Here is a 12,811-nt window from a genome sequence, read left to right on the forward strand (position 1 = left end):
GGTTTGAACGCAATTTATTTCGTAACTTTCCTTCCTATAATGGTCTTTGTTATTAGGCTATTCCAGTAAAGTTTATTTAACCTCAGTCTTTATGTGGTATAAAGACATTCAAAATAATTATCGTCTAATTATAAATACTGAGAATGTGTAGAAATCCTAATAAGTGTGATCACTGTTTTTTTTTTTCAATTTCTTCCCTTCTGCGTTCTTATCTAAAGAGAATAAAGCCCATATTTACACATGGGGTCCCCCAGGTTACAGTCACGAAGAGCAAACAGAGCAGCCATCACCATAAGCGTTCAGTTAAACCCAGGGGCCTGCAGCACGACCTGCATTGGCATTAATAAGCAGAATGTCTGACTGTGCTGTTTAAATCCCTCTAATATTCTCTGGCTCAACCCTTATACCGAGACCCAGTCAAATAACAAAATATCTCCCTGTTTTGGTGTTCATACGACTTGATTAACAAAAAAGTTACTAAAAGTGTAACTAGCTATACAGAATTTTTTGATTGGAAAATATTTTTTTTTTCATCGAGGCAATGTCAAAATATGAAAACATGATGAAACAAGATGAAATAAAAAAAATGTTACCTCAGGGATCCAGTGAAATTTACAGGCAAACCAGATTGTTCTGGCTAGAAAAACAAGCACTCAGATCTCACAAAAAAAGCACACTAATCCACACTAACCTCGGGTTGCATGTGCGAGGAGGCTTTATCATATTATGGGAAGTTGCTTTATTGGACCATATACAGTATGTCAATGTGTATATCACATTATATAAAAACGTACAATTACGTATAGTAAGCCTACGTAGCAAATGTGTTTTATTGGTTACAGTTAAAAGTTTTCTGTCTTTGTAAAAATTTCATCACTTTACAGAGAAGCATCTAGTTTTGTGTTGTGGTTGGTTGGAAAAACAATGATCTTTGTGGAAACAGAAGGCATGTGATATGCGTTTGGATAGGCATTACTAGTTTTTGTAAGATTGTTCCAAGATTCATTTCAGAGATTCATGGCATAGCACTGATAATTCACTTACCAAAAGAGAATTCTGCTCTATTAACATTGACCTTTAGTTCACAGTGTCAGAAATCTCACACCAACATCATTACGCAGTATAATGTTTAATTTCATATTTTATTTATCAGAGTTTTGTTATTTTGGAGAATGTGTGAAGTGGCTATAGGAGCAATCATAACAGCTTTTTCATTAGCCGATATTTGTGGGAAAGGTTTAGCAGGCTGCCTGCAGGGCTATAGACAAAATCTGCCTGGAACGTTTTGTCAGCAGTTATTTGTGCAGATGCGTAGGCTGCGGAGAGTCAACGTTTATTGTCATTGTATTCTGCAATGTACAGCTTCAGTAACATAAGGACAGATTTACAGCAGCACAGATGTTTTATGAGAGTATGTGTTCAGAACTAAAGGCATGTTTTGCAATGCACCATTATGTTTTATTCAATTTGCATAAAAAAATAACTTTATTCTCAGAATCAGCCCTTGTCATCTTATCAAATTGAAATAAAACTTATCCTTTGGATATTGAATGTATGTATTTTGCAGCAAATGCATCTTTCCCCTACAGAATTCATTCCATCTGTTCTGCTGATGGACTGAGGAATTAAATGAATAATACATTTTCCGTTTAAGCAGTTTGGAAATGTATGTCTTTGAGGGACTGATGATTTCCATACTGTAGAGATCATTATAATCGAAACACTGAAAAACTATTTTTAGTCTGTATAACTGCATATAGTTTTGTATCAGTATCAGTATAAACATATTTTGAGCCCTCTAGTTACAACCAAAGCAAGCTGTTACAAAACGATTATCAGCTTGGTATGATGTTTGTCCCAAGTCTCAGTGACATCACTCAACACATAATGGATATTCCCAACACGGGCTTCAAGCGGGAATCACGCAGCGTGAAGATCAGAGCGTATTTATTAAGGGAATAATAAAGTGAATTTATTTTGACTTGGTCTGACAACAGCCACATTAAAAGACCATTAGCCAAAGCAGAAGAAATCTATCGTAAATCCAGAGAGGGACATGTTAATTAACTCTGGGAGTCTGGCAGTCAGTGGAGGGCAACAGACAGGTGTTAAATCACAGGATTTCTCTAGAACTTGTCGGAAACCTGCTGAATGCAAACTGCCTAAACCAAGTGGTCTTGCCTAGCCAAGCTGGTGTTCACAAGAAATAAAATCTTAGAAACAGGCCAAACTCATACCGAGTTCAATGCCTCTCCTGTGCATTCATATTGTTGTTTATCCAGGACCCCCTGGAGACTCCAGGGATTAAATGCTATTCTTGTGTTTGCACACTGCGTTCTTTCTAGTCTGCCAGACAGATATTCTTTTAAACCGTTGAAAAGAAGCTAAATCCAAATGAACACCATTGTCTTTCCAAACAGCGATTGAGGATAATTTAGCAATTGTTAAAGGAATTGAGTCTGGTTACTACACTGCAAAAAAATAAACTTCATATTTAGTATTTTTGTTTTGCAGTAAAAAAATCAAACAAAAAATTAAACGAAGAGACAATTACTTAACAAGGAAAGTGACCAAAGTTAATAAATCTTGTCTGAAAGAAAATATACAAAATAAACTCGAAAAAGACTAAAACTGTAAAAATGTCACCTACTTCAACTCAAAAACTTTTGTCCGAAAGCTGCACTAAATTTTTAAATGAAATGAAAGCTTTATGAGGCACTGGAATTACATTTTTTTTAAACGGACATGAAAATCTAGTTGCATTTCGTATAACTTAAAAAACCTAGTTCAGCCAACTTAATATTAAGTCAGTTTAAAATATTTTTTTATTCGTGACAAAGTCAATTTGGCTTAACCTAAATATTGAAGGCTTGAAAATGTGAGATTTTTTAGTGTACCTAATTCAAGTTTATTTCTTACTTGAATAAAAATTTTTTAGAATACATTACAACCTTTAGAACTTGTCAATGTGCTTTATTTACAATAAAACTAATGCAAAACTCGCATGTATACAGTATATATTGCTCTTATATATTCTTCTTACTGCATAAGCCACTGCACAGATAAAAGTATCTTGTCTGCATGGTATTTCCATAATAAAAGTTGCATTTAATGCATAGAAAACCAAGAGAGGACACGCATAACATACCACACATACACGCCACTCACACACAAACAAAACGTCAGAAAGTATTAGACTCTCATTAATAATATCTTGTACTTTGGCAGAGTGCAAATATATATGACTAAATTATTGCTGCCTTAACTTAAATGTCATTTAAGGCCAAAACATGATGCATCCCTCAATATAATAAAATGTATTCATGCTGCCATTTAATAAACCAGTTCTAAATTAACTTCTAGAAGATGTCAGAAGAGAAAAACAGAGAACGACAAATGGCCTATTTCATTAATTTAAAACCAATACAGCGTTACACGTTCACTCAAGCAAATTCAAGGCAAAATGTCTCATAAAACAAACAAAATAAACATACATATTAGATAAAGATGATCTTTTTCACAATATATTACTTCATTTCTTGGAGGCATTTCTGATGAAGACTGAGGTCTAAATAAATATGAGCTGCAGAAATCATGAATAAACATGATGTTTCATGAAGACTAGCAGATAAAAGCTCATTGTGAGTTATGAACAGACCAAAGTGTCAGTACCGGGGTAAATGTAAACACGTTTTCAGTGCATGATAAGATCTACGCTGCGCTTTCTGAAGGCCGGGCATCACCATCGCCATCATTAAGAAGCGTCTTCTCAGTCTGTGTTGCGTCTTTGTCCAATCCAGCATCGGCTCCGTCTTGCAATGTGTGTGATCTATACAAAACGGGGCTGGAAAAGACAAGAACGTTTTTTTTAGAAACAATGATTAAGTTAAGAGAAGGATAAAACATGACCTTGAAAAGTCAAACGGGCACAATGCCATGCACAGATCGATAAGATGGTAAAGGTCATGAGTGTAAGTCCTTCACTAGTCACAAACGCACAAACATACAAACCCCTTTAACAAAAAATCAATAAGCAGTTGCGTGTTAGTATGTGGGTTGAATCTATCTGCATGGTCAATGCATGCCTTTGGGGATCATTAGATTTTCTCTTGACCTCATGGAGTCTGGAGGTAGAACACATCATGCATTTAGAGAAATGCATCAGCAAACTTCATTCTGGTTTGTCCGAAGTAACACGTTAATAAAACCACTCTTCCATCTTCACCTCAATCACTGTCAGGCTTGTAGAGATACTTCATCACCAAACTGTCCACCTTCTTCTTTTGTTTCTTCACCTCTTTTTTGCTCGGTGGACGTTCTTCCGCACTGTCCGGATCTCCATCGGAAGCCTTCTGTGCTGGCATCCTCTTCACGCTATTCGAGCTACGATGCGAGACGGTTGACGCAGAGCTTGAAGACGATTCCGACTCAGACTCGGACGATCGTGACTCCCTCTTCTTTGAGCTTTTGGATCTTTTCTGCTTGGAGCGTCGCCGAGAACGACCTTCAGAAGAAGAGCTGTCAGACTCCGAGCGTCTGCTCTTCTTGTTCTTCTTCTTGCTGCTCTTTGAGCTAAAGGAGCTGAGCGAGCTGCTGCACCGTATTGAATCCGAAGCAGAACGTCTGAGGCTGGATCCAGCACGACTCAGATTTTCATCGTCCTTGTCCTGCAGCAAACTCTTTTTGTCTTGATCCTCTCCTGCACCAGCTTCTTCCTCATCCGAGTCTTCCAGGTTGTGACGTTTGAATTTGATCGGCTTGAAGCTTAGAACTTCGTTGATGGCTTTTTCCAGATCAGGGTCTAGATAGTTGCGATGACTCACGGGTTTAATGTCAGAGGTATCCGGCTTATTCTCAGAGGACTGCAGCTTTGCGGGGGTGGACAGACTTCGGCCAAGCGAGTGTGGACTGTACGCGGCCACGCTCACAGAGTCAACGTCGTCATCATCATCCTCATCATCACAAACTCCAAACTCACTGAGCCGAGTGCTACGCGCCAGAGAGATTCGAGAACTGACGCTGGTGTTCCCGGGACTGCGGCTTCTAGATCGTTGGCTCAAACCTGTACTGTACTCACTCCGGCTGTCATCCATCCAGGAGGTACTACGGCGCAAACTGAAGCCGCTCACACCCGACCGCGCATCCTCGTCTGGGTCCAACCCACGACGGATGGAAACCCGGCTTGGGGCCAGTGAGGACACCATAGACTCTTTATCAAACTCCGGACTGCTCTTGGTCCAGCGTCGATCCAGGCCTTTCCTGGCCTTGTTGGAGGCCTCAGAGTACGCCTGAGAGATCACAGAACCACGGTCATCGATATCATCGTCAGCTTGAGGCTTGTCGGTGGATTTGCTCCTAGCTTTACGCAGCGATAACCGGTCGGGAACGTCCGACTGCTCCCGAAGGGCACTGAAGAGGGAGTTCTCGTCCCCTGCACCTCCATTCCAGTCCTTCTGATGAGAGCGCTTCCTGTAGCTAAGCGAGCTCATCACAGAAACCGAGCGGCTCTCGTCTGAATCTTTTTTTAGTTCTTCTTTTCCCTCTTTCCCTTCTTTTATATCTTTCGCATCTGCATTAGCAGCGTTGGGGTGTCTGGGGCGGATTTAAAAAACCGTGAAAACAGTGACAGAATTGATTACGATCACATAATATAAAAGCATGAGAGCCGTGACAGAGATAGACAGGAATTCAAGGAATGAAAGAGATCGGAGACGTAATTTAGACAGAAATAAAAGGGCTTATTCTCCTAATGGCAGCTACATTAAAGCACCATACTAATACTAGTGTAATGAATCTAACACTACACCTACACTATATATAACACTTTAAAAGATTTCTCTGTGAATCAATCAGTGGAAGAAAGAAAGTTAAATGGGTGACAAATTTATGATGACAGAAATGTTCATTTTGTTAAGCTAAGTCGTTTAATCACATATCATGTCATTTCAAACCTGTATGTCTTTCTTTCTTCTGCAGAACACAAAAGAAGATTTTTTGAAGAATGTTGGTAACCAAACAACACTGGCCCCCATTGACTTCAATTGTATTAAAACATTTCTCAAAATATCTTCTGTTGTGTTCCAGTCATATACAGGTTTTAAACGACATGAGGATAAATAAATGACAGAATTTTTATTTTTTGGTAAACTATCCCTTTAAGATGTATTTATAATAATCACAGAAAGTACAGTAGATTTCTCAAGCTGTGGAGACTTCAATTGTGAGTCCAACTCTTAAAATGAAACTCAACTATAGAAGCTTCATAATTCATACATACCTTGTCTTCTGGCTGCCCTCATCCAAGACTGTCTTCGTGGATCCCTTACTCTTGGAGAGCAATGACTTTATTCCATCTACCCGGTCTTCCACTTCTGAGTCCATATCAGAGTCATCACCACTGAAAACGACAGAATTTCAGTCAGACATAGCAAGAAAATACAGAAGTTATTTTGCTTGGACAAGAACAAGACAACACTTCAGTTAGTTGTTAGTGCCACAAGTAGTTTTCCATAAAGGTAAACATAGAAACAGCTAATAACAAGGCATCTATGTAAATATATATACAATCACATAGCCTCAAATAACCTCAGCATTGCTAGCAGTATGCGCTATTATGATAAGCGACACAAACAAAAATATGATAACAAAACCTCATGACTTCACACACGTTCCCAGAAGTCATGAGAGCGGAAAGGTTCTCTGAACCTCAACCATTACAACACACCGCTCACATCAAACACTAATCCACCGTTAAAATCTGCTTTGATGATTCCAGATCCCAGTTCATAACAATTTTAGCAAGATTCTCTAGGAATTAACACTTTACAATGAGATTAACGTTATAAAATTATCTGGATTTTTCAAGATAATTTCATCCATATTCTAGTCATATTGTACTCTATTTTGAAATGTAGGTAGGTAACTACTATCTAACAAATTACACCCGTATAAGAATATTTATATAAACCTTCATAATGTATCCATAATATTATAATATATATTTATAAATAATATATTATATTTAAAATGTATATAATATGTATGTTATATAAACCTTTTTAGACGTAAACTCTTTTTTTTTACAATTCCCTGATTTTTCTAGATGTTTCATGATCATAGGAACCCTGAATATGATAGATGAAGATAAGGTGACACATGCATGATGGTGATGTTAGACAGATCACCCAAAAATGAAAATTCTGCCATTTACTCTCGAGTTGTTCAAAATCTATATGGATTTCTTTGTTCTTATGAACAAAGAGGAAAATATTTGGAAGAATGATTGTAACCAAACAGTTCTTGGCCACCATTAACTACCATAGTAGGAAAACTGCTTTATAAGTTTCCTCGTCTGTTGAACACAAAAGAAGATTGTAGGAGTGTAGGAAAAAACAGTTCTGGGGCACTTTTGACTACCATTGTCATTTTTCCTACTATGGTAGTCAATGGTGGCCAAGAACTGTTTGGTAACAAGCATTCTTCCAAATATCATTCACTGTGTTCATCAGAACAAAAAACAAATGTACAGATTTGGAACAACCCGAGCATGAGTAAATGAAAACAGAATTTTTATTTTTGGGCGAACTGTTCCTTTAATGTCAGTTACACTGAAAAATATTATCTGATGACTTGGATTCATGGATAAATACTTCAGCTGCTGAAATGACGCTTGACATGTGAGATCACAGCTGAAAATACACAAAAAAACTCAAACCGACAACAGGGGATGCACAAAAACCACTTGATATTCTCACGTTTTGTTATTTCTTTTCTGATACTTTGTCACCATGTCTTGCAAACTGCCAAACGATGAAACAGAGGAGAAAAGGAGGAGTCAATATTCAATAAACTTAATAAAACTTAGGAGTTTGGCACAGATGAGAAACACAAAAGATAAAGGCAGTGAAGAACTAGAAAAGAAATATGCAAATAGTATAGTGGTCATCTCTATCAGCTCCTGATAAACTACAGAAAACTGTTGCCATGGCAACCGCTGCCTCCGAATGCAGAATAAATCCTCATACCTGCTGATGAGATCCTCATCGTCATCTGTTTCCATTTCATCTTCCATGGCAGCCTGAAGGTCGCCAATCCGCTTAAAGGCCAACTTCATATCCGCCTGAAGGCTTTGATTGGCTGCTTCAAGACTTTCGATATCCATTTGCTGTTTAGGGGTCAACCAATTAAAGTTCAAAGAAAGGTCATTTCCGTGTTACTATAGTAACCATTGGTGTAAATGTTACAGTCATGTTACAGTCATAAATAAATACTGCATATGTCCGGTCAAAAGGGGGCGCTGTGGAACTCACCAGCTCATGTTTTTTACGGCTGGCTTCTGTTTCCTTTTTGGACAGTTCGTTCATCTCCTCCTTTATGTCTCGGATCTGACGTTGCATGCGCTTGTTCTGCTCTTTCTCCCGGTTCTCGCTGTTGATGCGCTGGTCTCGGTCCTCGGTCATCTTCTCCAGGTTCTCCTTCAGACGAGTAACCAGACTCTGGAAAACAAAGGGGGAAAAGGTTAGATGAGATCAAGAAATGAAACAGAATAGGGTGCTACATGCCTCACCTCAAGACGTTTGGTCTGGGTCCTCTCGTATTCTAGTTTGGTCTCCAGCTCACGGATTTTGGCTTCTTGTCGACTAACCAGCGATTTCTCCACCATGGATTGTTCTTGAAAATCGAGCTGTGACTGCAGCGAGTGAAGCTGCAGGTAGAAAACACACAAAAACACAGAGGTCATGCTAGGGTCACGTTCAAGCTGACAACCTCTGTTTGACCTTTCTCAGCCTTTAAAAGCATTTTCAGTTCGGATGCTGCCTTAGTAGTGTGCTGCCTATGTAGACAGTACACAACAAGCTAGCTCACTAGGTAACAGCTGTTCAGTGTTTTTTTCTTTGGTACCTTGTCCTGGATCTCTTGGTTTTCCTTCATGGCTTCCTCCAGCTGCGTTTGCAGGTCGCTAATTTGTGCCAGATCTCTGGTAGACTACACACACACAGTTACACACACACACACACATAACACAGTCAGATACAGATATAGACAACTCCTGTGCGTATGTGGCTGTGTGAATTGGTAACAGGAAGTGATCATAGGAACCCTGAGGTCACCTGTGCAACTACAGCTTTGTGTTTCTTCATCAGTTCGTTCATGTCCTCCTGATCTTCCTCAAAGCGAGACTGCAGGTCATTCTTTTCTCTCTGCAGGCGGCTCACCTGCTCCTCCAGCTAAGAAAGAAGAAACATGGATTGAGTAGCAAGGTTTCTAAAAACACAAAGGTTTATTTTATTATTAATCATTATTAATATCATTTTGAGCAACTATCACGATTTTTGTCACCAGGTGGCCGGTCAGACAATTGTTTAGACATTTTAAAACGACACACTTTAACTTTCACAAAATTCACAAACTTGTTCAGAACTCGTTTCATTTCATGATTAAAATACAGATAAGAGGAGCAAAATTTTGGACCAATAGGATTTCAATGTGGGCGGGACTAAGCAGAGTGATACAGAAGTTGGTCACGGCCGAGGGGCAACCTTCTGGTCTCTCTCATGAAGCCAACAAGGAAGTGACTTTAATTGCAATTTATCGACTTGCCGCTAGAGACTGGCTCCAAAAGAGAGCAGAATCGCATTGAGCCCCATGTTAAAACGGGCAACTTTACAGCAGAAAAGAACATGTTTACAGCCTGGTACAAAAAATTATTTTGGTCTAGAAAGCTAATTTTACCATTCATGACAACTGTAAGGAGGGTGAATTTTTTTATAACTTTATACATTAAGCCTTAAAATTCTGCAAATTAGGTGCGTGGCCACTAGAGTGACAAGTGGTTTCAGCAAACCAGGCGCCTCAGCTCTAACCACGTCCCGCCTTTTTGCCCATTTTCGATTATCCGGGAGTGACGCGCGATGCCAAGATGGCGACGAGCGCCTCCGCTTACTTTAGGCTTCAATTTTACTCTTCGCAAACCTAAGGGTGACGACACGGACACTACGTCCATATTTTACACAGTCTATGGTAACGGCTGATTTGAAAACCCCAGATTAACACAGAACAGATACGGTTTTAACCCGATAGCTTGGTCGTGTCACGCCTGGTTAGGACATAAAGTAAAACTGGTATGATTCAGGGATTCTTGATCCGGTTTAAGATTCCATCTCCTTGAATATTTGTTCTGAATAATATTTCATCAGCCTGAGAACAACAGCTATTTCTGCTCATCTATTTGTTCAGCCTGATTCCCTTCAAAAGATGTTTTCATCTCCTAAAAACACACTTTCTTGTGTAGGTAGACATCTACCGAACGACAAATCCTCTCCTGTGTACATTTTGCATCCTGTTGTCTATAATGACAGCTGATCAATAGCACGCAGTGGACCGCTCAATAGCTTGAGGAACTAAATTAAACTTGTGATTTATTTCAGGACAGGAAATGGAAAAATGCATCCATTCAATTTAGTACTTACTTCTTTACGTTAGTATGTGTGTTTATATATTTATATTGTGTATAATGTACAGTCTACATTCTCAGATCTAAAACGTCCACCATCCACATTTTGTCACCTACTTTGTGTATGGGTAAAGATTGCAGTTCGACTTACAGACATCTTGGCTTTGGTGATGTCATCCATCTGAATGTGAAGGTCTTCGATCTCCAGCTCCATGGACTTGCGTGCTTTAACAGCGGCCGCACAGGCAAACTCTGATTCCTCCAACTGAACCAAAAAAAGATACGTGCATACTGAACTGTTCTTAAATTTGACTCCCCTTTCTCTTCCATTGACCCAGCAAGGAGCGTTAAATGTCATTTGAAAATACAGCACAGAAAAGCTTACGAACCCGCGCTGTGATTCTACCTTATTTTTGAGCGTGGAGATCTCTCTTTTGCTAGGTACGTTGCTCTTCAGGTGGTCCAGCATGATCTGAGCATCAGCCAGCAGAACCTTTGTGCGCTTCAGATCTTTCCTGAGACGCTTTTCAGTCTCGACATCCTTTTGACCAACCTGCATTTCAGTTCACAAACACACACATCAGAATAGAAACACACACATTCAAACACACATTCCTTATGATGTTATGTTATGTGTCATATGTTGTTTGGATACAGTAGTTGTTGTGTTTAGAAGTTGCGTTATATTGTTTCACACAATAGTACTGTGCTGCAGGTATTTTTTGTTGTGTGTGTATTGTGCATTCTACATTTGTGCATTGTGTTGTACAATGGTTGTGTGCTGTCTATAGGTATATTTTGTTGTGTGTGTATATTGTGCATTGTGTAATTGTGCGTAGTGTAATACAATGGTCGTGTGCTGTGTACAGTTAATTTTGTTGTGTTTTATATTCTGCGTGCTAAAATTGTGTGTTATATTGTGCATTGCATATTGTGTTTACAATGGATGTGTGCTGCAAACAGGTATTTGTTGTTGTGTGCTATATTGTGCGTTCCAGAGTTGTGTATTTTGTCGCACAATGGTTTACAGTTATTTTGTTTTGCATGTTATATTATGCTCTCTAGAGTTGTGTATTGTGTTATACAATGTTAAGCTGTGTTGTGTGTTGGGCTGTATGTTGTTTAATGTGTAGTGTGTTACATTTTGTTGTGTGTACTGAGTGTTTGGTAATGTTGAGTTTTGTGCTTTTGTGTAGGTGTTGTGTGTGTTAAATGGCACTGTGGAGCATTGTGTTGATTGTGTTAGTACCTGTTCCTGAGCCGCTATCAGTTTGGACTCTAGTTCTCTCTTTTCTCTCAGAACTCTCTGTTTATCATCATATTCTTCCTCCAATTGCACTTCCATCTGCTTCAGCTGTACACACACATTTCAAAAGAGCCATTATCAAACAGAGATGTCTGAAATTGTGAGAGCCAAGCACTGGTTCGCATCTTTATTCACCTTCTTGCTGCAGGACAGTCTAATCTCCTCCACCTCTTCATCTTTATTGTCCATCTCCTTAGAATGCGTTTGTCTCAATCGTTCCATCTCCATTTCCAAACGGAGCTTAGCCTGAAACACACACGGATCATATGAGAGGCTATATCCACTTTTTCGAAATCAGGCTTTAAGCCCCTCCCTCTTTACCTGCTCCAGCATCTGAATGGTTCCAGCCTGTTCATCAAGCTCCTCCTCTTGATCTTTGACCTTTGCTTCCAAGTCACGCAGTTGTTTCTTAACCTTTGAGAGTGAGGCCTCGTCTTTGGACTCTTGTGAGGAGAGGTCCTGGATCTCTGATTCCAGCTGCTCTACCTTTAGTCTGACCGCACACAACTCGGTGTCCTTATCCTACACACACATACACATACAAATCCTTAATACTAAATACTTGTGTAGCAGATGCCCGTGAGAGATTCGAATCCACAAACACAGGTCAAAATTAAACACACACACGCTCACACCTGTAGCTGTTGTCTGACTGTAAACAGCTCGCCGGTCAGCATGTCTCTCTCTCTGTTGAGTTTCTCTCGCAGGTTCTTCTCTCTCTGTAGTTCCTCATGAACATGGTTCTGCTCCACATCAAACCTGCAGGAAACAAAACAAACAGGTACTGAGCCTTGTGAACTGCAGTATGATAGAAGAAACATGACGGACTGCTCATATGTGACATAAACTGCTATCAGAAGAGAAGTTAAGTCGGTAGGCAGCTGTGCGTGAACTTCCTCTGTCTGTTGAAATCTTGCTGCTGATTGGTGGTTCTCAGGACTTTCAGATCACAAACATTAATCTGTATTGTTAGCTCAAGTTCACATGATCAGAATTGTAATCTAGGTTGCTTTCACTTTTGTTGGAGATGAGGTCACTTATGAGTTCTCATG

General features: G+C 39.5%; 1 protein-coding gene across 1 annotated transcript in view; it reads right to left on the reverse strand.

Annotated features, from left to right (window-relative positions):
* Positions 1–2,843: 2,843 nt before the first annotated feature.
* The window catches only part of myo18aa (myosin XVIIIAa), a 29,056-nt gene continuing 19,088 nt past the window's right edge, over positions 2,844–12,811 (reverse strand). Inside the window, 14 exon segments of the mRNA XM_057320891.1 lie at positions 2,844–3,844; positions 4,226–5,592; positions 6,278–6,397; positions 8,025–8,164; positions 8,310–8,495; positions 8,567–8,704; positions 8,902–8,985; positions 9,111–9,227; positions 10,605–10,718; positions 10,860–11,006; positions 11,703–11,807; positions 11,895–12,005; positions 12,081–12,281; positions 12,395–12,518. Coding sequence (XP_057176874.1) covers positions 4,227–5,592; positions 6,278–6,397; positions 8,025–8,164; positions 8,310–8,495; positions 8,567–8,704; positions 8,902–8,985; positions 9,111–9,227; positions 10,605–10,718; positions 10,860–11,006; positions 11,703–11,807; positions 11,895–12,005; positions 12,081–12,281; positions 12,395–12,518 — 2,953 coding nt within the window. The 3' untranslated portion in view covers positions 2,844–3,844; position 4,226.

The sequence above is a fragment of the Triplophysa rosa genome, linkage group LG22, assembly GCF_024868665.1.
Source record: "Triplophysa rosa linkage group LG22, Trosa_1v2, whole genome shotgun sequence".
Classification (NCBI taxonomy): Eukaryota; Metazoa; Chordata; class Actinopteri; order Cypriniformes; family Nemacheilidae; genus Triplophysa; species Triplophysa rosa.